Source organism: Python bivittatus, unplaced genomic scaffold, assembly GCF_059951505.1.
Source record: "Python bivittatus isolate LINGU-HERP-01145 unplaced genomic scaffold, Pbiv_v1 ctg000440_np1212, whole genome shotgun sequence".
NCBI lineage: Eukaryota > Metazoa > Chordata > Lepidosauria > Squamata > Pythonidae > Python > Python bivittatus.
This window is the reverse complement of record NW_028277063.1, coordinates 6,474,476-6,500,026: the sequence shown is the minus strand read 5'-3', so window position 1 is coordinate 6,500,026 and position 25,551 is coordinate 6,474,476. Positions and strand designations below refer to the sequence as shown.

The window sequence follows — 25,551 nt, the reverse complement described above, 5'->3', positions numbered from 1 at the left end:
CGCCGGAGCTTGCTGAAATCTTCACATGCCTCGGAAACACTCTTCCGCGCAGATCACCTCGCACCGCAATCTATTGTGCTCGATTCCGGAATTCGCCGCCTTGTCAATCAAGCGGCAATTACCTGTCCGAGAGGAAGGCCCACCCCCGCTCCGCACCTCCCCAAAGCGGCAACCCATTCATTGCTTCGGCGGCTTCTGCCGGAAAGAGAAGCCTGATTGAGGGCGGAAGTGGCGTCGTAAGGGGCTGGTCTGGGCAAGTGGCCGCTGGAGTGAGGGCGGAAGTGGCGTCAATGGCCGGGGAGGGGGGACCAGGAAGAGACGGCTCGGTGCTTTGGGCGTGCGAGGCGCTGGAAAGGTGTGAGGGATGGTGCTCATTAAAGAGTTGTAAGTACTGGAGGGGCAGGGATGGGAGAGAGGTGCACGGGGGGGGAAGAGTTAATGGGAAGGTGGGAGGGGCTCTTATAGAAAGGCTGTAGGTAATAGAGAGATACAGGACCCGCTATATATAATTACCCCCTCCCCCCCTTTTCATTTGGCTATTTTGTATAGCGCCTAACAGTTATATAGTACACAACTATTTTATATAGTATCTTGGGTGCTGTGAAAATGTCAGCAACCGTAGTTTAGATCTGGCGTTCGGATGCAGTGGGTCCTTTGGCTACTTTAAGTCAAGGTAGTCACTTTTTCCTGTTTTCTAAACAACCTTAACGAGGGTGTTGGATTACCACTTCCATATTCCCAGCCAGCGTGCCCCTTGTATCCCAACACTTCTGAACGCCCACAAGTGTGCGTGAAAGTGAGCACAGCCACATTTCTTCCAGCCTCTTTCCTGCTCACAGATGGCATCCAGTTGAGGTGACTGAGATTAACACACTGGACTGCCACAAGCCAGTTATCTGCTTCTTCCAACTGACTCATTCCTTTTTTCAGAGAAGACATTTTCTTCTTAATGACCTCCCCCTCAACACCAACTTTCTTATTAATGCTTAGGAATAAATATGGGGAAGGTCATTAAGAGTATCACAATCGTTCCTTGGCTGCCTTTTCCCACCTAGAAGCTGCTGTATTTTAGGAATAGATTTAGCGGAACTTAAGTCAAATACCCACAGGCATTTGCAAACGCTGAGGTGTCACCGCAAATCATGCTTAGGCACAATATATGGGGAACTTTCCAACAGATTTTTCTTTGCTAACAGGCCAGGACAGATAATACAGTACAGGAAATCATAAGAGAGAAGGCATTTGAGATAACAGGAATTCTGTTTCATCTTATTCAGGGTTTCAGAGGAGTTTATTTAAGGAAGACTGCAATCCTGGCATTTGCCCAGTGGGTTTTGTTTTGGAATAATATGTATACAATTGTGTGTTGTGTTTTATAATAGAATTGGAAATGTGACTTCCAGAGGACATTGGATTGTATTTCCCATCAACTCAGTGGCTGGCTATTTTGGTTGGGGGTTATAGGAGTTGGAGTCTAATTTAGCAAGATTTGAGCCTTAGTTTCTGACCCCTGTTTTTATAATAAGCAGTATTCTTCACAGTTCTCAGCCAGGGCGGATGTGTCACACATTTCAGCTAACAGATATGTACACTGAGGTGTGATTCACCCACAACACATTCATTCAGATTTCTTGGTCTTGATTTGGTATCATATGAACTCAGCCATTGCTGTTTATAAACCATGGTTTGATTTAGCATTTTGTGTAAATTCAGCAAATTGTATGTGATTCAGTAGACCATGGTTAAGCATCAGTTTGTGATCTCAGTCTGAAATGTTGTGTTCTATACTGGATAAGTGTATATGCATTCCTCTAGACCAGTGTTTCTCAAAGTGTGGTCCAAAGATCCCTGGGAGTCTTCCAAGACCCTCTCAGGGGTCTGCAAAATCAAAATTATTTGCTAGCCTATGTTAAAAAATAACACAATATTAAAATCCCATCAAACAATTGTGAGAGCGGCAGTGGGTTTGTCAGTTTTAATTTTTAATACGGTAAATATCGATAAATGTAATCCATACAAACAAAAGCTCTTTTGGGGCCCCTTATAATTTTTAAAAGTAGGAAGGGGTCCTGAGAAAAAAAAGTTTAAGAAGCCCTGCTCTAGATCAGGGTTCCTCAACCTCAGCAACTTCAAGATGGGTGGACTTCAACTCCCAGAATTCCCCAGCCAGCTGTGCTGGCTGGGGAATTCTGGAATTTGAAGTCCACCCATCTTGAAGTTGCTGAGGTTGAGGAACCCTGCTCTAAATGACATCGCAGCATGCTTCAGCCTTCACTCCATAATCTTACGCTGATTGTAGGAACTGCTGCCCACGATCTTGTGTGTGGAAAAAGACAGATATTCTAAATACATTACAGAAATATATTTATTTATATTGCTTTCATTCTCAAAAGGCTATGCAGGGCGACCGAGGTTAGTGCTTAGGTAAGGGATCAGCAGGAAATACCAACATTTTATGCTAGATTAGAAAGTTAAAAAAGACATCCCAGGATTAAGCAGTGATAACCCACCTTCTCACCATGGCCAAGAAAACCACATGGATATGGCTGTGAAACCACTAGGATTCAAGTCTGACTCAGAGATTTTGCCTTTATTCTGTGGGCTCATAGAAGCTAAAAACTTTTTTGTCAATAGCTTTGTTCCTGACTGGTTTATAATTTGGGATTGTCTCTATACTCAGTTAATATAGGAGTAGTTAATGTAGATCAGTGTTTCTCAACCTTGGCAGCTTGAAGATGAGTGGACTTCAACTCCCAGAATCCCTCAGCCAGCCATGGTGGCTGGGGAATTCTGGGAGTTGAAGTCCACACATCTTCAAGTTGCCAAAGTTAAGAAACACTGATTTAGATTGCTAAACTAGGGGGTTAGCTTGCTTGTGGACCCTCTGCTGTGTTTTCTGAATGTTATTATTGCTGTCTTGTCTGGGCGGCTGTATTATGTTTTCAACTGTGTTTTCATTCTATATTTGACATTTTGTAAGCTGCCCAGAGTCTTTTTTTTTTTTGAGTCAGGTGGCCTTAACACATCTAATAAATACATATTTAAGTATGCATACTTCAAATTGCAAAGCTTGTGATACTTCTTAGGTACCAATATCTTTGTGTTACCTCTGCAAAGGCAGGGCCTACACAATTTCTGGTCCACCAATATCTGTCTGCTCATTCATTATGGCCCAAGTTATTTGTGCCCCCCTCTCCCCATAAAACCCTAAACAAAAAGTATATTATTTACCACTCAAAAAGAAACTTGGGGCAGCAACTTTCCTTAGCTCAGGTGGAATGGGGAGGATTTATTATTTCTGTTCTTCTTTTATTGTTACTTGGTATTTATAACCCTTTTCTGTACTCTGCCTTGAGTCACATGGCAGTTGAATGGCCTTACAAATCTAATAAATAAGCACAGAGAAATTACTGCTGACCAGTTTAGTTTATGATAATTCTGTAAATAAGTATAATAGAAACCAATTATGCTCTGCATCATGTTTTGTTTTTAATTGTAAACTGCTTTGAGACTTCTTTTTAAATGGGAAGCAATGTACAACTATTTTAAATAAATAATGTCTACCAATTAAACTGCAGTATCCCATATAAATTGCTTTGTGACTTAACATAGTTACGGATTTTATCCATTGAACACAGTCACAATCCCTTGAGACATTTCCAGATGGATAGCTTCTAGTGCTAGCAGTCAAAATTGTATATAGCTATTTCTATATGGCTATTTAATATTTTTCCCATGGCTTTTTAAATAAAAAAAGGGGGAGGGGGTTGAAAAAGGAGTTGGTGGTAAGAAAAGGTGGAAAGGTTTCGTTGTTTGTATCCACTGTAAAATTCTGTGGCTGAAGCAAAGTGATTTGAAAGGGCCTTACTTCAGGTCTCTTTAGGCAGGAAAGATGTGTTAATATTCTAGTGATTTTTGTTCATGGAATGGGAATATGTATTGCTGACAAAGCAAAAGAATCATATCCTTTTTGAGTTTTATTTCTTGTGGGATCTGCTAAAAACAAATTAAGAATCTGTTCCGTCCGGTCAGGTAAACAGACTTGTAAAGAATCCTTTTTAGTTCAGGTAATTCAGTCGTATTTTCTAGGGGATCATAGTTGAGCTGTCTATGAAATAATGTTCCATCCTGCCTAAATATCTGTATGAGCACATTCAGGCGCTCTGTTTATGTAGCCCATGAAGTAGTGAGGTGGGAGGGAGTGATCGTTGGGGAAAACCTATCTAATTATTTCCTTCTCTTTCTTTTCTTCCCCTGCAAAACAAAAAATCCCAGTCGAGTGGTACTACCTTGCTCTGTAGAAGAGGTAAGTTATGAAACCCCGCTCTGAGGGAATTCACGATCTTGCTCAAGATCGTGGGTAATGATGGGCTGCTATAAAACAGTCCAGAGTTAGCAATATTCTAGCTTGTTTTGTCTTCTACTCATGAATAGGTTTTGGTAGCCTGCTTCTTCTCCAGGGAAAGCAGTGTTTTACCCCCCTGTCTTTTTGTCCTCTTCAGTATAAAGTGGGACAGTTATTCTCTGTGGCTGAGGCTAGTAAGGACAACACCGGTGGTGGTGAAGGAATTGAGGTGCTCCAAAATGAACCCTACGAACGCGAGGGGGAGCAGGGGCAGTACACCCACAAGATCTACCACCTCCAGAGGTAAGGACCACCCTGGGTGTGGGCAGCTGATGGCAGGCTGGATCTAAGTCTTCCCTTGTTTCTTTCTCTCACAGCAAAGTTCCAGGATTCATCAAGATGTTTGCCCCTGAAGGGTCCCTTGTTGTCCACGAAAGAGCCTGGAATGCCTATCCCTACTGTCGGACGGGTGAGCCTGAGGGAAGGGAAAAGAGACCCAATTATTATGGGCAGAAACGATTATTGACCAGAACTACAAGCAATGTAGTTCAAGAAGACCTTCAAATTTCCACATCATTGAAGCCATTTTATTTTCACACTACATTCCCAGTGGTGAACAGGCAGTGTCTTGGCAGAGGAAACAGGGAGCACCCATTCACTCTAATCCTGCTTGAATTGAGAATGGGCAGTTGCAGATGGGGGGTGGAGCTTGATGTAATTAATAAAAATAATTTATTATTATTACTTTCCCCAAATGTAATCTGAAAATACCAAAGCTCTAGAAAATTAGTCACAGGGCAATGGAGCCTTTAGAAGGGCATGAGATCTTTCTTATTATATTCTCCAATTCACATGGCTGGAATTGGCAACCTGTGGCCTTCTCCAGATGCATTTGCCTAAAACCAGAAATCAGAAACATGAAAATCGTAGTAAAAGCCTTAAAATAAGTGTTAGCAAAGGAAAGAAAAACGCCCAAATTGTGCTCCATCACCCAGGAGACAGATTGAAAATCCAGGCCCATTGTCACATAGCCCAGCTCCCTTGGCATCATCCTTCAGGCCACTCTGCCATTCAGTCCTCCCAAAAAAGTTAAATGCAATGCTTGGCCACAAAAACGTTGCCCACTTTTACATTGTGACCTCCTCAGCTCTGATGCCCATAGCATTCTGCCTGCTGAGTGCTGGATTCTAACGTGAGACATTTTGAGTCATGCATAGTAATTACTGCACTTTTAGAGACCTAAATAATATAGAGTATATATCCACATACATGCCTTGCTGCAGAGATCTGGTCACACAGGGAGATGTACTGCAAAGAAGGAAAGGTCAGGATCAGTGGGCTTATCTTTTCCTCCCCCCACCCCAATTCTGATTGAACTGCTAGATAGGCCTGTAATCTAACCTTAGTTAAGATTATTGTTGGGGCAGAATAATAAGATGTGATTTAGAAAAAAATTCTGATTTGCTTTGCCACGCTAATATGCTTTCTGTCTTTTCCCTTATTTCGGTCTCATCTGCTGCAGTCATTACGGTGAGTGACGTCTGAAATGGGCAGCTGTGGGTGGGCGGACCGTTTTTCCTAGTTACTGCTCCCCACCCACAAACTTCCCAGGCCTCTTGAGCACATCTATGTCCTCTAATCCACACCCCCTGTGGGGTTCATCAGTTCTGTGTGACTCATATGAATTTACTCAGAGCATTCAGAGTAATGTATCCCTGACAAGTGCTGTGTGGCCTTAGTTTTTGCAGGTTCTGCTATACAAAGGAGGTGTAATTCTGGGTAACCATGTTTCCTTCTCCTCTTCTGTAGAATGAGTACATGAAGGATGATTTCTTTGTCAAAATTGAAACATGGCACAAACCGGATTTAGGTGAACAAGAAAATGTAAGTAGGAGCGTGCAAATCTAACAGATTGTTTGTACAAGAACTTTACAAGAACTTGTAAATCCTACTGAATTCTGTTCTTTATAGACAGCAAGACCTTGTATTGCTGGGCTCAAGTTTATTAAACTTGAATAAAACTTAAATAAAATTGTGGTTATCAGTCTTTAGGGGACATCGAGAACACCACAGATTAGTTCTGGTTTGGAGAATTAGCTTCCAGGAAACCCTTGAAACTGCTGAATCATTGTGGTCCAGAGAATTCAGTTTTGCATATCCCTATCAGCATTTATTTTCTTGTATGGCTAATTGCCCAGAAGAGAGGTTTTGAATTGTTAAGATTATGTGCTTATTAGCTTAGTGTGACTTGTAAAATTAAACTGTGCTTTATTTTCTTGGGGTTTGGCATGTTGTTCAAATCCAGCCATTATGATGTTGGGTTTAACATGGTATGCAAGCCTAGTTTATTTATGGTTAAACTGTGGTTTGTCATAATAGGTGAAGTAGGGATGTGCAAAACTCAACGTTTGAGGCATGGAACATTCCAGTGTTCTCTTTTTGTGTTCTGGAAGAGGCTGATTTGGTTGTTTTGGGGATGGCTCTGGTTTTCCAAAAATAAATCTACCTCTCCAGAAGTGGCTTGTGGTGTCTAGGCAGGGTATCAGCACTGAGTTTTTCATGCAACTAACGTGAAGTGCTTAATAGGGAATAAAGCACTTAGAGTAAAGAGATTTTAAAAAGAGGAAACAAGCTGGAGCAAAATCTTGCTTGATCCAAGTATCCCTAAATCAAAAGAATCCTGTTTAATCATGATGTACAAAATTAGCCCAATGAAACCAAGCTTCTACACGGCAATAGACAAAAATAATGTACTGAAGATATTACCTAGCCAGGTAATGAAATGTTTGCAAGAAAACAACCAAGCTCAGAGAACACCAAGAACTCCACAGTTCAACCCTGAGCTACGTATATTCACTTCTATTGGAGACAAAAATAAGTAATATAAGACCTAAACAGGTTAGCGTTGAAATTATCAATAAAAAGTCCAAGCAAATGAAAAAGGCTTTAGCTTGATGGCAATATATCATAGGAGAAATTGGAGAAAGTCCTGGAGAAGATGTTCCATAGGTGGTTGAGGCTCCAAAGAAGAAAGCATTCCATTTGCCACCTACCTGTTCCTTAAAGGAGGGCAGCTGGAAGAGACTCTCTGGGGATCCTAAGATTAAAAGACAACTGGCAGCGATTTTAGATACTGGCTGCATTCACATATGTTAGCCACATTTCTTTTGTTAAAGAAGCCAGAGACACAAGAGGGCCAGTGTTTCAGACAAACCAAGTTTCCCTGTTTCATTTATAATTTCCTGGCTAATTCCAAGTTTTTCTTTCTTTTTTAAAAACAACTCTTGGCTTACATATCTATGACTTGGTTAGATGCTTGGGAAAGGCCTTACAGAAAACTAGGAGCGAGTCAGGAAATCACAACTATTTGCCTTGTTCACACATCATATTGTGCTACACTTGTAATCAGTGAGCCAACAAAAACATAGTTTAAAATCAGTGGGATTATCTGATCTAAATACAGCCATCAAGCTGAGCGAAAACCAACCAAAGTAGCTCATTGGTGCTTCATATGTGGCCACAGGGTGATCCATATGGACCTCCAGAATTTGTTATCAAACTGTAATTTTTAAAATAACAGAAGATGGAAATTATTAAACATTTCATTTTTTAAAAAAATATTTAATAATGATTTCTTAAACTGTTCAGTTAATGAGCAGAGAACAATCAAGTTAATAATCTTAATTATAATTAAAACTCAATCAAATTGTTTCGTCCTCGTCCCATCCACTTCTTTTTGGAATGCAATTCTAGGCAGGCTACTCAAAAGCCAGACTGTAAAAAGTTGCCTGCTCCTGCTTTACCATGAGGTGCGAACTCAGTCACTATATCTAAAATATTAGATATTTAGATATATCTAAAATATTAGATATTGTGTATAAAACATACGTATGTCGAGAAGTTCTCCAGAATCACATACCTTTGATCCTATAAGTGATTTCTGAAATCCTAACTCTTTCTCCTTTGCAGGTCCATGGGCTCGATGCAGATACCTGGAAAGATGTGGAAGTTGTTCACATAGACATTGGTGATCGGACACAAGTATCAGATGATGTAAGATACTGCCTGGGCTGTTCCTTGGCAGTTGGCAAGGCGGGTGACCTGAGATGAAGGCAGGGGAATTCTGGGTCTTAAAAAGGGACTGGGAGACCGTTGTGAGCTACGGAGAGTTCACTTCTGGTGGCAACAGTGATGACTGCTTACACCAGTTCCACCAAATGCTTGCTAAAGTTCTGTGTGACGCTCAGTCTCTTTTGCCTTTCACTGGCTTTTGGATGTTAAACATTGTGGGGTTTTTTTTTTCTTCCTCTGTCATTAGGTTAGCCATTTTCTGCTCAAGCTGTAGCAGGAGATTAGTTGACTTGTTCTGACTACTCTTCCAATTTCTTTCTCATCCGCTGAATGGAGAAATATGTCTTGGTGTTAGATATCCAGATTCTTCCTCACATCACAGTTTGTTGGGACTTCTACCCTGCATGTTGCCACCTTTCCCAACTCCTTTCTCTTTCAGGATTACAAGCCAGATGAAGATCCAGCTCTCTTCAAATCTCTGAAGACGGGCAGAGGCCCTCTTGGTCCTGACTGGAAGGTATATTTACCCCCCAAAAAGGGGGAAATTGGCTTTTCAGTACGTCTTTGATTGCCCCCCCTTCCCCCTTCTTTCAGGCATTCTAGATTCCAAGAGAGGCTTGATCGGATGCAACCTCATTAGAGCCCCAAAATTTGGTTTGACCAACCCAGTGTTTCTGGTCAGGATCTCTTATCCAAAATAGGAGATCAGTCCTGCTTTTTTCCATAGAACTACAAGGCTTGCTCACATACTGTGTTTTCACACTGGGCTGACTTAAGCTGCCTGTGCATTTTGGAAGCGTTATTATGCCACATAACTCATCTGATATGCTAGAATAGCCTTCCACAATTTGGCACCCTCTGAAAATGTTGGGTTACAGCTCCCATCATCCCCAGACTGCATAATTGTAGCTGGGTACATCTGGAGAGCACCGGAGTGGGGATGATAGACTCAGATTCCCTTTGTCCTTAAAATGTATCTGATGGTCCCAGGCTAGCCACTGCTTCCTCAGCCTAATGTGAACTCCTTAGAGAAAAGTCATCTTGCTTTTCTTTGCTTGAAGGGTTGTTCTGAGGAGTAAATGTTTTTTCAAGTATATTATTTGTTGAGAAATGGAAACCGGATAAACAAAATTCATGTGAGAAATTTTGATTCAGTGTTATCTGTTCTTTCTGCCTCCCTCCAATTCCTCTCAGATGTTCACCAAAGAGAAACATTACTTTAAAATGTCCAGGACAGGGGCAGAGGGGCACCTGTGCCCCCCCCCCAAGCCTTGAGTGTTGTTACCATTTTTTAGAAATTCTTTCCAACCCAACAGAATGACGGAAAGAAATGATGTAAAGGGGGTTGCAACTCAGTCTATGTGTCTTCAGCAGGAAGCTCTCTGAACAGAACTGGGCCAAGTTTGGTATGTGGGAAGAAATCAGCATGAATTTAAAAATAGGATAGATCCAGCTAAGGGCTGTAGAGAAGAAAGTCCAGAAAAATTCCCCCATACTTCCCAATAGGAGAAGCAGTTGAGCGCTGGCTCAGCATGTTGCTGAAAGCTCCATCCTAAGGCCTTCCTTCCTTCCCAGTCAGGTAACCTAAAGCAGAGTTATGTTAAAGGAGTTGGGAGAAATTCCAGAAGCCATGCTCTGCATGCTTTCCTGTGGCAGGAGGAGAACTCAAACACATGATTGCAATGAGATTATAGTACAGGTAGTCCTCGCTTACTAACTGCCTCATTTAGCAACCATTCAAAATTACCATGATTTTAAAAAAAAGACAGCTTTGCGATCAATTCTCACAGTTATGACCATGACAGCGTCCCACAGTCACATGATTGCCACTCAGGCACTTCACAACTAAAGTGCGTTTACAACCGTTGCAGCATCCTGCAGTCATGTGGATCACCATTTGTGTGCTTCACAAACAGCATCCAACAAGCAGAGTGCATGGAGAATGTGGAAGTAAAATTGTAAGTCATGGTCATGTGATGTCTCACTTAATGACCATGGTGATTTGCTTAACGACTGAATGGGAAGTGACATCATAAGCCCATTATGGTCACATGATTTTCTGCTTAGTGATGGAGTTGCCAGTCCCAACTGTGGTCGCTAAGCGAGGACTACCTGTAACTGTATTTAATTATAAACTGCTTCTCTGAAATCAAATTTCATTTGTGTTCTGGCCCATCTGTTTTGCGGAGGGTAACTTCTGGCATGCCATTCAAAGGGCATGTGCACCCTTGGCCTGGAAAAAGTAGAGCATCCTGGTCTTGCCCTAACTCTTCTGATTTTATTCTCTCCCCCCCCCCCTTTTTTTTGTTCCTGTTAGCGGGAACTAGCCAATAATGAAGATTGTCCCCACATGTGTGCCTACAAACTCGTGACAGTGAAGTTCCGCTGGTGGGGCCTTCAGGGCCGGGTGGAAAAGTTTATCCAAAAGGTGAGTTCAAGGTGGGCGGTTGCTTGCTCTTGTTTGGGAAAAGTTGCTGGTTTGAATGAAAATGGAATCTGAAGCTCTCTCCCCTCTGTTTAAGGAGGAAACCTCCCCACCTTCAGTAGCATCAAGCTGATGTAGCTCTTTATGAATTAATAAGATAGAGAGGTTGAGTCCAGTAAAGATTGGGCCATCTTCTCAGGAGAAGCACTAGAGTTGGCTAGTTCAAAATGGCTGCCAGTCTTGCTTTCCTGTCTGAAGAGCCTAGCCTGGATTTATTGCTAAGGCTTTGATGTCCAAGTAAGTTGGCTTCTGTTCCCACATTGGGGTGTCTTGTATTCTCAGCATCCCAGTTACTTAAAAGCTTCTCTTTCTCCTCTGACAGCAAGAAAGACGCCTCTTTACCAACTTCCACAGGCAGCTCTTCTGCTGGTTGGATAAGTGGGTGGATTTAAGCATGGCTGACATCCGGCGGATGGAGGAGGAGACGCAGAGAGAGCTTGATGAGGTACTGAGGATGGTCACCAGTTTGGGAGTACAGCATGTACTGGGTGGGGTAGTAGAACAGCTTTCTTTCCCTGAGAAAAGTCTCTGCTTTAACAGGTGGTGGGTCCTTTATTGTCCTAAAGGAGGAAATGAATATAAGGGTACAGTGGTACCTCGGGTTACAAACGCCTCTGCTTACAAACTTTTCGGGTTGCGACCAGCTCCGGCTGCAAAAATTTACCTCGGTTTGCGAACTCTGCCTCGGGGTACGAACCGGATCCGTGGCCATTTTCTGCTGTGACACGTGGTCCGTGGCCATTTTTCCGCCCATGCCACGTGGTCCGCGGCCATTTTTCTGCCCGTGCCACGTGGTCTGTGGCCATTTTCTGCCCGTGCCACATGGTCCGCGGCTGTTTTTCCGCCTTGCCGCGCGGTCCGCGGCCGTTTTTCCGCCCTGCTGCATGGTCTGCGGCCATTTTTCCGCCCGTGCCACATGGTCCACGGCCGTTTTTCTGCCCTGCCGCGTGGTCCGTGGCCGTTTTTCCGCCCTTGACACGTGGTCCGCAGCCTCCGGAATGGATTAACGGTAATTACATTGAACCTTATGGGAAAATTTGCTTCGGGTTGCGAACAAATCGGGTTGCGACCAGAGTCACGGAATGGATTAAATTCGTAACCCGAGGTACCACTGTATTTTATAAAATGAAGCTTCCTAGCTAAAAATGAAAGAAGTTTGCTTTTTTTCCTTCAAAATCATGCTTTATTCTTAAAAGGGTGCAAATAACGAGAGAGTTTAAAAAAAAGAAAGCAGCCTTTTTCTTTATAGTTTGAAGATGTAAAAAGTTTACACTATTAATCTTTAATGTGGAAGGGAAATCTGTGATCCACATGCAGCCTCTTCCCAACCCATTTTGTGTCTGCCACACTCTCTTTCCAAGATATGGTTGCTGAAATTAGTAGCAAAAACATCACTTTTCAGCCTTTTGGCTACGATCGGGTGTAGTAGCAGCAAAACCACCAGATTTTAGTGATACCATTTTGTGTTGGGCTTAATTATCTATTTTGAGCTTGAAAGATTGCAACCCCCCCCCAAACCCTTCAAATAGTGTTAACAAATTTGGCCCGCCTGTCTCACCTAGTGACACTGCTCTGCTACTGTTATGTCTGTTGTGTCCTTTCGATGCCAAATAATTAAAAAGGGGCAGCCCCTTGTTTCTACAGAGTTGTCTGCTCCTGCTCTATATTCATAAACAGCCACCTATGATTAAAGTATGGAAACATGTGAATGCATTTCAGTTCAGTTGTCCTTGATTACTGCTAGGAAACACATAACCGTTTTGGCTTGATGAACAAGCGGAATCAAGCCTAGGAGAAACTGAAATGGGCCAGGCCCATTAGGAGATTATTCTTGCAAGAAATCCATTCAACAAGGAATTCCGTGTTCTGTTGCAGATGCGCCAGAAGGGCACAGTGAGAGGCATGACTGTCGGGGATGAATGACTGCCCCCCTGCTGCTTAGGCCAAGAAATGACAAGGTTGGAAAAACAGGAGTGGAATGAATAGCACACTGGAAAAAGGCGGGGAATTGATTCAGAAGCTCACATCTCAGCTTAATACAGCAGAGATGCAAGACGTTTGCCCCACACAGCCTCTGCTCCTCTCACTACAGTGCAAGTAAACAAAAAAGGAAGAATATAATTAGCCATAATGAACCAGTTTGGTGTAGTGGTTAAGACATCAGGCTAGAAACCAGGAGACCGTGAGTTCTAGTCTTGCTGTAGGCACAAAGCCAGCTGGGTGACCCTGGGCCAGTCATACCCTCTCAGCCCTAGGAAATAGAAGGCAGTGGCAAACCACTTCTGAAAAACCTGGTCAAGAAGATTGCAGGGATTTGTCTAGGCAGTTGCCAGGAGTCAGCACTGACTTGAAGGCCCAAAAAAATTAAAATAAAAAATAATTAGCCATAATTTGTCTACTTTAGTGCAAGCTAGGATATTAATTCATGGTTTAAAATTTGGCTTGGGTTAAACAGGAAATTATAGCTAATTATTGATTTCCTGACTTACTTGAATCAACTGCATGCACAGGAAAAGATTTGTCACATCTTATTTAGCTGAGATCTGGCTGTGCAGATGTGGTCAGTAGGGTATATATAATCTTTGTGAGAAATGAGCATATAAACTAAAATTAGTAGGGATATTTTAAAGCCACTCCTGATAATTTGCATTGCATTACTGTTGCAACATTCTTATGATTAGAGATATACATTCAATAAAGAATACGGTTTGCAGATTCATACTTGCTACTTTTTTAATCAACAAAGCATAAATGTGACTTCCTCAGTCTGGTATCATTCAGATGTGTTGGGTTCCAACTCCCTTTGTTCATATGGGGCCAGCATATGAATTATAGCCCCAAACATCTGAAAGGCATCTGATGGAGGAAGGCTGGCTTAAATCTTTCAGTTAGCATTCCTCTTAAACTTTATTTGTATGTCTAAATTGCTTTATGTAATTATAAAACCAAAGCAGCTCATAAAATATTTTTTAAAGAATGCTAAATTAATCCATTGTATAAATTCTGCTTAAAAATGTGGAATGTAGGCACAGTTGCAATATGCAACCCAGCCACAAGCAATCTGCTTTAAAAAGTAGAAAGTCAGGCATTTTGATCAAAATACCTCCTTTGAAGATTTCAGCTTGGTGTCCAGAAGAACAAGTTTGGGGCCCAAGAGCCTCTTTTACTGGTAAGGTTAAGAAATTTTTACTTTTGAGACTTACTGTACTTTAGCAAGTTGAAGACGCAAAGCAAGGCTTCAGGTTCTTTAAGTAGTTCTTAAATTCAAGTAAGTTTAGAAAAAAACAGCATTTGGGGATCAGAAACAGTTTTTACCTATTAATACACACCTTCCATTGTCTTCATTGCTGCTGGCTAAGACCTCATATCCAAAGGTGCATCTTACAGTTAGAATCCTCCAGGTCTAAACTGGGCAGAAGTTAAATTAGGATTACGTATGACACCTTGGTGACTGTAATAGAGGAGCAAAGGTTTCTGATTTCCTATTGTTTAACAAAAGCAAGGAAAATATTTTTAATTTTAAAAAACTGCCACAGCTGGAATTGTGCTAAATGCGTATATTTTCACATCAATATTTATTTCCTGTTATAGAGTTGCTAACTAATGCCTTTAGCCCAGTGTTTCTCAACCATGGCAACTTGAAGACATGTGGACAACTCCCAGAATTCCCCAGCAGAATTCCCCAGCAATTCCCCGAACACTAACACTAACCTAATATGGCCGGCTGGGGAATTCTGGGAGTTGAAGTCCAACATCTTCAAGTTGCCAAGGCTGAGAAACATTGCTTTAGCTTCAGTTCTTCCTGAAGCTCTCCTGGGTGTTTGGCGTGTTTTATGTTAGAATTCCGGATCTATGCAAATTATAGTGTAAATTGGTAGTATTATATATGGTGTGGTTCAGAGGAAGCAGAGGCTGATTCTCCTGCCCTCCCTCAATTATTTCACAGCTGGCCCTGATTAATGGAACTCCAGGTTCTAGTTAAAACAGAGGTAAATTCCTCATGCTACAAGTCTGCCCTCCTCTGTTGCACGTTGTGTGGAGTTTCAAATGCATCATTCAAGCATCCAAAGATAGAAAGCAAGGCACACAAGCAGTTGCCTTTCTGAGGCCTTCTGTGAACATCCCATCTCTTCTACCTGTTTATGCAAGCGTGAGTCAAAGAAGGCTGAAATATAAGTAACTTGTCCAGGTTTAGACTAAAGTTTGCTCTGTAGAGAAAATACTACTTTTTGCTCATTCCTCTCTGTCTCTTTTCTACCCTAGATGCAGTGCCCATTCTGACCTGAGATTGGACCTATCCTCGTGGGACTTTCCCTTCTCTCTCTTCCTCTCTCTCGTCACCTGGGAAGGGGGAGATGGGTTCTTTCTTTCATTCCATACTTTTGGTCCGAAAATATTCCAAGCTGTCCCTGATTTTACCAGCCTGGGGAGCCCCATGAAACTGCTGCATATTACTTACTGATCATGGATTAATAGGTGTCCTTACCGCATGAATGGGATATCAAAGGGGGCAAGGACCTTTCAGGGGTGGGGGGGCATCTCCCTTTTTTCACACTGCAGGGTCAGGAATGCATGACTATTAATAACATTAATCTTAATATTCTTTAGAATCATACTTTGGTGGGTGGGTGGGTGGGAAATTTATAGGAAGTGGGAAAGCAAAATAAGAATATTTGAGTTGGGTTGGGGAAAAAAATTAAAGTTAGGAATATAGTCAGTTTCTCTTTCATGGTGGAGAGTTGGAATGCACCCTTTTAAGTCACCCGTGAAAACTATTTCTGCCCTTTCAAAACCACATTCAGCTTCCAAAGCTGTGGAAAAAAATGAGGTTTTCGCTCCAGGAGTCGTCCTATGCATGCCACATGATGGAGTCCAACATGCCATTGGACAGGGCCAGTTACAGGCAGAAATGTGTCTCCCCACTTGACCCAATTTTCAGACATGGCAAAACTGTGTCATCAAAATTTGGTGGCACAGTTTCCTGCTATACTTTTCTGCTTTGAAATAGCACTGGGACATTCTCTTTAATTCAGGGTCCTTTTCCTTGCTTCCCCTCATCCTCACCTCCAATTTCAGGGGAGTGGGAAAGCAAGTAGTTTTCCATTTGGGGGAAAGGTACATAGAAGCATTTCAAGCCTTCCGGGGCTTAAGGAGAAAGAAAAAGACTTGGAGGGCCTGGGCTGTAGTTCAAGGATCTGAACAGTATTTTTTTTAAAAAAGAAAACACTGAAAATCTTTTTTAAAAAGTAAAACAGTAAATAAACTTGAAACGGAGTTCTTGTTTAATTCTTACATTGGGTGAGGATCAATGGCTGCTGTGTATAATTTCAGTCCTTTTTGTAATTTGTGTTCTCTTGATGCACTGAATGTCGAAATGGGAAATTTTATGCAATTTCATACATTACTTGTTTGTACCCCAGATTATTATAGACTTTCCACAGAACAATCCCACATGTAAATGTGCTTCATTCTCTTTTCTGGTGGGTTGGCTTCACACCCTAGAAAACAGGAATTCTGCTCCTTATCCCCACTTAGAAAACAAGGCAGAGAGCAGAATTGCACCAAAGGCTCTTTCAGTTGTTCCCCCAGGCAATGATTCCAAAAAAGTGAGGTTAAAAAAGCATGATTGCAAGAAATTGAGAGTCAGAGCTACACCAATGGTATTCTTGCTCTGTTACAATCTGTTTTAATTTGGACTGTCTAATTAAAGACATTCTGGGTGATTAATTCAATGACTTTACAACTACAAACATTGGCATACTGCTGAAACAAAATTTGCAGATAGAGATGGCTAACCAGTTGGGGACAATTGAGGAAACACCCATCCATTGTTTAGCTGCTCAGGATCCCTATCCTGCAGAAGTAAGAACATTTAAATGCTCATTAGCTGCTCTATTTTACTTTTCTACCCTTTCTGACCACCTCTCTACAAATCTTCTAAATGTGAACATTGTCCACCCATGCTCCGAACTGTCCCCAGTTATGGAGTCCTTGGTGCTCTCTGAGCTTGGTTGTTTGCTTGTAGACATTTCATTATGCAACTAGGTAACATCAGTGCGGGTGAGTGTGGGGTTGCTCCCTGTTTATATTGATTAGGGCATTGTTTTCTGCTTGATTGTTTGTCTGGTGTTAATCCCTGCTTATCTGGGTGTTGGAGCTACCAAGGAGAAAACCACACCTCTACCAAAACTGGCAGGGCAAGCTGCTGTATGTAAATAGAGAGCAAATCCCACATTCACCCACACTGATGATGTTACCTAGTTGGGTAATGAAACATCTGCAAGCAAATAACCAAGCTCAGAGAGCACCAAGGACTCCACAGTTCAACCCTGGGCTACAGATATTCTCCTCCATTGGAACCATCCCCAATTAATATTTGTAAGCATTCTGCTCTCAAGTTAATTCTTGGCGTTCAGGTTCTGTGTGGGCCCAATCTACCTGAGTACCAGGTGGAACTATTCTTTTTTCATGGTCTGTCCTGGAAGTGGGAGACTCATATGAGCATGATCGGCTTACTAAAGCACAGGCTAAATGAGTACCCTTAAGTGTTAAATCCCTTCTCTTCAGTTGCAACCCGGGTAATGTTGCTTTACTCCTTGCTCAGAACTGTTGGGTTGCTATTCTGTTGCAGTAGGCAGAAAAAGAGATTTAAGGTGATGATGCTGGAAGGGGATGAAAGTAAAGATTCTTCCTCCAACTACCAATCCTGGGGTGGGTTGTATAGACTAGCTTGAAGGAATGTGATATACAGGGTATACCAAAAGTCATAGCCCCATAGGCTAATTGCAATATGCTTTATTTTTTTTCAGAGAACTTGTTTTTCTTCCATAACATCTTTTAAACACAGTCTATCTATAAAGGCAGATACTATTAAAATTAATTTCTGGGTCCATTGTTCAAAAATATCCTTCAACATGTCCAATTTAAAATATTTTGCTCCATTCTGTATTAGTAAGCCAAATTTAAGTGTTCTCCTTTGCTCTTTAGTTCTTTCTTGTTCTCTCTATCCTATCATTTTTTTTAATTCAAAACAAAAGCATTTTCCCACGGGAAGGATTCTTTATAATTAATTCCAAAAATCTTATTTTAAATCCATCTGGGCCCTTAGTCCATTTGTAACTTCCCAAAATCAAAGTTCCAATCACCCTTTCGCTGTTTATTCAAAAAAAAAATTTTTTTTTTTAATTCCCTAGTGTTTAAAACTTCTTTCACTAAGGATTGAAGTAAACTCAATCAGACCTGTCAAACTTGTCAATCCAAAGGTTCCTAATAGCTGAAAAGCAGCTAACAAGCAATTTCTGAAAATGATTAGAAAAGGAAGTATGCAAACTTAGTATCTTTTCAAAGGTACCAACTGCGGTTTGAGCAAGATGGCTATTCCCTTGTCTCTCAGTGCTCTAAACCCTCCAGGAACCGCCATCTTGCAGCTGCCTGGAACACTTGTGGGCGATCTCAAGTCCTCTCTTTGTCTGGAGGGGAATTACGAAGAGCTGGTCTACTCGCCAACTCTTCATTCTGCCACAGTTTTTGGCTCCGCTTTCAGCAGAAGCTGTTTTCAGTTCACCATTTCTTCCCCGAAGTCCCAAAGACTAATGTATTAAAGATTAAAGTAATTGTGTTTGTAGGGATAATGGAGTGAACAGTTGCAACTTATACATACATGGCAAAAAACTAGAGCAAATAGATGAATTTGTATCCTTTGGTGAAATGGTTACTAAAGATGGTAAAATGGAGAAAATTTAAGTTCTGTAAATGCTGGTGGTAAGCTAATGGGTAGTACATGGTCTGTTCCAAGGAATGAATGTGTGTTGAAAAAGCCTAAATTAGCCATGTAGAAGAACATGTTTCCATCAGTTTATTATATGGAAGCTAGAGCTGGGTTTGTTGGAAGAAACATCAAAGTAAGTTAAATGCAGTGGGGAAAGGGGGTATTTAAGAAGCATTGTATGGTAAACCAAGAAGAGGTAGAGGCAAAAATGAATGAGTACTATATGGGTGCAGGCTGAATACAAGAGTGTGTGGCTGGTTTGGTCATACAGAAGGAATGGAAGGATTGAAATTCAAGGCAAATAAATGAAGAGTGAATGGATCAAGAGGAAGAAAGGAAGCTAGAGCTGGGCAGAATTAATTAGATTTTCAAAAAGAGGCAAGAAGTTTAAAGAAGAAAAGGCAAGGTATATGGAGATGGTAGAAACAAGGATGATTTGCACTGATAGAAAGATTCAAGGAATGGTATTGGTATACATGAGATTTAGCTGTATTCTTGTTTTCTTACCCAACACCTTTAATTTCTTTGGCTTACCACTACTTACTCCCTTTCTGCACTATAATAACATTGTTTACTCTGGAAGAAAATAGCCTGTTGGGTGTGCATGTACGTATATCTTTGCCCCGGGTGGCTGCTTCAACTTCAAAAGCTTGCTCTGTGTGTATTCTTGTTCTCCTCCAAATCTATATTGCTCTAAACATTTATTCCTTCCGGGCACCTGCATTACAGGGAATGTGTCTTCTAATGTAATGCCTGCAATTTAATTATGTTGGTATGGACTTAAAGAGTAACTGGGTTGCCTGGTTTTTCAATACCCTTCACCCATTCAGGCAAAAGGTGCAAACATTGTTTTAGCTGGTAGGTCCTGTTCTGTGCCACTGACTGGGACCACGTCCCACCACTGTCCTCTCTGCCCACTATTGTTGTTCAGTCGTTAAATCGTGTCTGACTCTTTGTGACCCCATGAACCATATTGCGCCAGGCCTTCCTGTCCTTCACTGCCTCCCTGAGTTTGCTCAGTTTCATGCTCATTGCTTCAGTGACACTATCTAACCATCTCATCCTCTGCCATCCTCTTCTCCTTTTGCCTTCAATCTTTCCCAGCATCAGGGTCTTTTCCAAAGAATCCTCTCTTCGCATTAGGTGACCAAAGTATCTGAGCTTGAGCTTCATTATCAGTCCTTCCAATGAGCAATCAGGGTTGATTTCCTTTAAGATTGACTGGTTTGACCTCCTAGCAGTCCAGGGGACTCTCAAGAGTCTTCTCCAGCACCACAGTTCAAAGGCATCAATTCTTCGGCGCTCAGCCTTCTTTATGGTCCAGCTCTCATAGCCATACATTACTACTGGAAAAACCATAGCTTTGACTATCCAGATCTGTCAGCAAGGTGACGTCTCTGCTTTTTAATATGCTATCTAGGTTTGCCATAGCTTTCCTCCCAAGGAGCAAGTGTCTTTTAATTTCATGGCTGCAATCTCCATCTGCAGTGATCTTGGAGCCCAAATAAATGAAGTCTGTTACTGCTTCCATTTCTACCCCTTCTATTTGCCAGGAATTGATGGGTCCAGACTGCCCACTATAGCCTATTGATTAAATCATTCAACTAGATTTGCAGGACTGGCAGTCTGCTAACTGAATGTGTCTGTCTTCCAAATGTGGTACTGTATTATGCAGTTCTTTTGAACCTGATTTCCTTTTAAAAAAAAAAAAAAAATCCCCCGGCTGAGGATTGCACCCGCCAATACGGTTAGAACTAGAAGGGAGAACCCAACCACCCAATTCCCACTCAAGCCTCAGTTGACGGTAAGCTCTGTGGGTGGAATTGTAAAGACTCTTCACGCCCCTGCTCAGAAACAGAGGCTGCTCTAGGAAATGGATTATTGACTGCTGCAGGTTTTACTTTCTATTTCTGTGCTTGTAAAACAAGAAAAAAAAGTTGGCAGGGACACTGGCTTTCTGCAAAACGGCCTGTGTGTATTTCAGCCCTGTCCTACCTGTTTCCCCAGAGGCAGCCACAACTGGTGCCAGTGAAGAGCATTCCTGCTATAAGATGTTGCAGGGTCAACCTTAAAAAAAGGGGGCGGGTAGCCCAATTCTAGATGCTGAAAGTTGAGTGGGTGGCCCTGTATCTCCCAGGTGGAAGTGACTTACACTAGAATAAAGAGCAGAGAATCAGTCGAGGATGAGCTGAGCAAAACATTGCCCATGAGTCAGTAATACTTAAACGGTAATAGCAGCTGCCTCTAGTTTCTGCTGTCTGTTTCTGGGATTTTCCATCGGCATTACTTAACTAAAATCCCCGTAATTCTCCCAATCTTTCGTACCTTGCATGATTTGTTCTCTGAGAAATATAACATCATCAGTCTGTATATCACAGTATCAAAGTCCCCTTTAAATGTGTATAATTATTTCATTTTTGCATCTGTTGTGTTTTCTGATTCTTATTAGCCTGGCTTTCTTCAGAAACTCTGTGATCCAAGAGCTGCCAGGAAGTCGCTAATGCCAGTCCATCCATTGGTGGAGCACACGTGAGATAGTGTTCTCTATTTATCTGCCCATCTATTTGTCAAAACATATTAATTGCTATCTGGGGTGAGGAGGAGCTGGCTGTGAAAATGCAGCTAAATCCTTAATTTGTTTTAACATAATTTCTATGTGCCCATTTATTTCTTTCAATTTTGACAAAGTGATAGGAGATATACCAGTTGTTTTTTTTTAGTCTAGCTCACTGCATCACATACAGCTAGCCCTGAGTTCAGCCCAGTACCTACCCCCAGCCAGGGCTAGGTTCAGTTGTGTAATTTGTATTTTGTTCAGTTTTAAAGCTTTATTGTAGCTCTGTGGCTATGTTGCCCAACACATTGAACCACATTAGATTAGTGTGTTGTGCAAATCCAGTCCATGTGGTTAGTTTATGATTCAGTGTGCTTCACAAACACAGAAAATTGCTTAATTTCTAACCACATTTAAATTAATCATGGATAAGTGGCTTATGCAAAAGGCCTTTTTGTCATAGCTCACGGTCAGTATAATTAATAATGGAACTAGATAATTGTGGAACATTCATAGGACTCTTTGGATATTTTGTTAAAGCAATGTATATGGGTTAGGGAATCCCAATGAACCATCTGTGCACAACTTTATTTACAGTCATCTGTTTATAGCAATTAGTACATGCCTACTGCTAGCTATACATTTCTAACACCATAGGCACCACTGAGGTGGGGAGCGATGAAACACACACCATCACAACACACGCTGCCTGTATTGTGTTTGCATACATTACACAGCCATTATGAAAGGATGGAGCTTGTACTGTGATGTTACAAAGTACATTCTGTGATTTTGACATTATTGTGGTTAGGAACAGATGTCTGTGCCCAGCTCTATCAGTTCATGTAATACAACAGCAGCTATTCCCACTTCCTGATCTTAATTAAATTTTTGTGATTAGAAAATGATGGAAGAAGAAATAAAATAGCACAAGAGACTTCATGGGGAACACGGCAACAACTGGAGTTTCTGTAAAATTCCAATAATGTGGGAGACCTCATCTGATGTGAAAATTGACTGTCAAACTTCTTTTAAAGTAATGGATTTGATCTCCTGGCTTCCCAACATGGAGCCCTTAAAGTGTGTTGGGGTGAGAACTCAAGCAACATAGCTAAATAGTGTGGGAACCAAGACTATGCTGGCTAAGAATTATGAGAGAAATATTTGGAGGGCTCTAGGTTGAGTAATGCTGATGTGGCATTTGGCTTGGGATTTTGCATTTCAAATTACAAAGGAAAAGCCGCCAACATGTTGCAGGGAACCATGCTGATGTCTGAAATTTTGGGAAAGCATTTTTTTTTCATTAGTGAAAAAAGGGGAAATTCACAGCCAACTCAACAATTCTTCTCCTGAAAATGTGATGATTTATGGCTTCCCCATGTGTATTGTTCATAGTTTTATTTTGCCCTTCTGCTAATCATCATTACAGAAGACTATGATTAATCTCCCTAACCAAGGGAGAACCAACTTCAAATCTGCCCTTAGTGACCGAAACTTACTGAGTAACTTTGGACCAGTAACTCATTCTCAACCCAATCAACTTCACAAGCTTGTGATTATGGGGGAAATGCCAAGGAAAGAATATTATAGGCACCATCTAATACCCCTGCTGGAGGGCAGCATATCGATCTAAAAAATAAAATAATAAATGCATTATAAATGCAGCAATGTAGCCATCATAAAAACATAAAAGCAGCAATAAAACACTCAAGGTAATTTAAAAGTCCAAGTTAAAAAAAATGTTTTATGAATTCAGAGAATGCAGGTTGGAAGGCAATTGAAGCTCTGAAAGAGAGACATTTTGCAGGAAAAAACCCTTTTCTTGATCAGATATTGCAGCTGAGGTATGGTAGCCCTTGGGTAGGGTTTCCCTACTGGGCACCCTCCTGAAAGGGGACCTCCAGCTCCTAGAATTTCCTACTGGTGAGAATTCTGGGTTGAATTCCACACATCTAGAGACTGCCCAGGTTGGAAAACATTGCCTGAGCAGTTTCCTTGAAGGAGATTTCCTGTAAATCTCAGTAACTTCCCCATCCATACTGACATAAGTAGTCCCCTTGATAGCCAGGCTCTAACCCTTAAAAATTAAGTGGTTTTAAATGTCAAATCAATTATTTGAATTGTGCCCAGGAATAATTGGGAGCCAGGGCAAGACATTCTATAATACAGGTAGCCCTCATTGAGTAACCACAGTTGGGACCGGCAACTCAGTTGTTAAGCAAAGCAGTTGCTAAGTGAAAAATCAGATGACTGTGGCTGTGCTTATGATCCTACTTCAGCTTTCCTTTGCTTTACAGACCTGCAAATATTGTAAATGCAGGCATTGGTTGCAAGGTTACTTTTTCATCATTGTGGTAACTGCAAACGGTCGCTGTCTGAGGCAACTGCTAAACGAGGGCTATCTGTAGCCCAATGTGATGTGGATGCAATAAGCAGTCTGCTTGCTACTTTTTACAACAGTTGAAAGTTCTGGGTGTTCCTGCAGACTCGCAGTATAATAGTGCAAGTATGATGTAATCAGGGCATGGGTTACTATAGCGAAGTTGGACCATTTGAATAAAACCTGTAGCTGGAGCATTGAAGGCAGTTGTGTAAACACATGCTTTGCCTCCACCCTCACCTGAAAATCTGGGGACAGAAGAGGATCAAAAAGCACTCCCAAGCTAGCAATACGAAGGGAAATGCAACCTTTAGCTTCATGTAATTGTGTTTAATAACACAGGAGACAAGCTGTAAGTCTGGGCAACACTACTTCTGGGGGTCTTTTGAAAATGGGGTGAGGCAATGTTCTTTTGGCAGCACGATGGTTGAATAACTCTAGGAGATGCTGATGGGGATCTTCCGTTAAATCCTGCATGGGATGGAAATCACATAAAAACATGATGCAACATTTCATCAACAAGTGTCCATCAACAAAAGAAACATTTTTGGAACGGAAACGGGACTGTCCAACAAACAAGAAGTCAGAGGTCCAAGGAGATAGAGAGAAAGAAAGAGAAACTAAGAAGGTTGAGTGTTTTTTGGATTGTGTCAAGGTCCGTGGTAAGATTAGTGAATTTCTTGGTACTTGTGGTGCTGGATGTTCTGAAAATACAGGAAGGTATTGGATCGGAACCCTCAATTAATTTTGTTATGAATGGATTATGCTATTTAAATTTTCTTCTGTATGCTGGGAGATGCTTAAGCCATGGATGCCAGAAACAGCATCATTAAAAATATGAAGGTGTCTGTACCACAGCCCATACAGAATAGTAAGTAATAAGTTACGTATACATTTTATATAATTAGCAGAAAAAGGAAAGGAAAAATTTACAGTCTTGAGCAAAGATGCTGATGTGGCATAGTGCTGTCGGGAGTAACTGGGTAATGATCTCTCTTTTTTTTTAATTAAAATGTATTCCCCCCAAGTCTCTCACTGAATTAAATTGAATATTCTTATAGTACATAGATTGACCTGTAAAGAAAATAAATGATAACTTAATGAAGACTTTGTAATTTATTAAACTGTTGCACTACCTTTTTGTAAATTGTTGTTATTATTATTCACTCTGGGCTGCTTTCAGAATGATCTTCCTTGAAATGTACATGGAGTAATCAGTTCTTGTTTTACATAGCTTGTTTTTCTCTCAGCTGGAAGAGTCTGTTAGGGAGAAAGAACAGAAACATAAATCTTTGAACGCATGGATGTGCTACAGGATTTTGTTTGTCCAGGCTGGGTTGTGAGGGAATGCCAAGCAATTCAGGTCTAAATCATTGTTCTCTTGGGATAATTCTATTATACCTTAATCTGCCTTAACTGTTCTCATGAATCTTGCCATTGTAATTGATTGCTTTCCCTGTTAGAAAACAAAGGATCCCTGATATTATGATAGGACAACTTATCAAAGAGCAGAGTAATGAGAAATATTTCGTAGTTCTACAATTAGGCTGCTGAAAATTTTAAATGCAATGTGGTTCACAGCTGTGTAAAACATCTGTTCATTATTTGTCTGTTTGGAAGAAGCAAATGTGATTATTGTGCAGGAGGGGGGAAAGGGATGAGGTGGGCTAGAGAAATACGTAGAAGTCCATGCATGTTCCACCATACTCCCCCATTAGTGCGGTTGGGCTAGTTTCTTCACAATAATAAAAAAGAGCCAAACTGTAGAGGAGATCTAACTGAACCTATCCCTATCCCAAAAGGTACAAAATAAGGCTGCATCCTAGCCTCATTGTTGTTTGATTTATATATTAATGATACGGTTGAAGTCTTTGCTTTACTTCCTCTGTCCCTCTCTTGCCCATTGCCCTGTTCCCATCCTTCTCTACGCTGATGGTGCAGCTATTCT

General features: G+C 41.3%; 2 protein-coding genes across 2 annotated transcripts in view; both read left to right on the top strand.

Moving 5' to 3' along the window:
• Window positions 1-257: 257 nt before the first annotated feature.
• On the top strand, window positions 258-15,523 carry LOC103049866 (phosphatidylinositol transfer protein beta isoform-like). Its single transcript, XM_007421427.4, has 12 exons — window positions 258-384; window positions 4,276-4,306; window positions 4,503-4,648; window positions 4,723-4,814; window positions 5,868-5,875; window positions 6,155-6,229; window positions 8,315-8,398; window positions 8,856-8,933; window positions 10,734-10,844; window positions 11,224-11,346; window positions 12,777-12,859; window positions 15,165-15,523. The coding sequence occupies exons 1-11, from the start codon at window positions 365-367 to the stop codon at window positions 12,822-12,824; spliced, it is 816 nt and encodes a 271-aa protein (XP_007421489.1). The 5' UTR covers window positions 258-364; the 3' UTR covers window positions 12,825-12,859; window positions 15,165-15,523.
• Window positions 15,524-15,542: 19 nt separating this feature from the next.
• IL27 (interleukin 27) overlaps window positions 15,543-25,551 on the top strand; it is a 30,230-nt gene continuing 20,221 nt past the window's right edge. Inside the window, exon 1 of the mRNA XM_088142776.1 lies at window positions 15,543-24,274. Coding sequence (XP_087998902.1) covers window positions 24,079-24,274 — 196 coding nt within the window. The 5' untranslated portion in view covers window positions 15,543-24,078. The remainder of the gene's footprint in view (window positions 24,275-25,551) is intronic.

Coding starts and splice junctions, on each gene's coding strand:
- LOC103049866 (XM_007421427.4), top strand. CDS start 365: ATGGTGCTCATTAAAGAGTT. Junction 6,230..8,314: donor ATTTAGGTGAACAAGAAAAT/GTAAGTAGGAGC, acceptor TCTCCTTTGCAG/GTCCATGGGCTCGATGCAGA. Junction 11,347..12,776: donor CGCAGAGAGAGCTTGATGAG/GTACTGAGGATG, acceptor GTTCTGTTGCAG/ATGCGCCAGAAGGGCACAGT.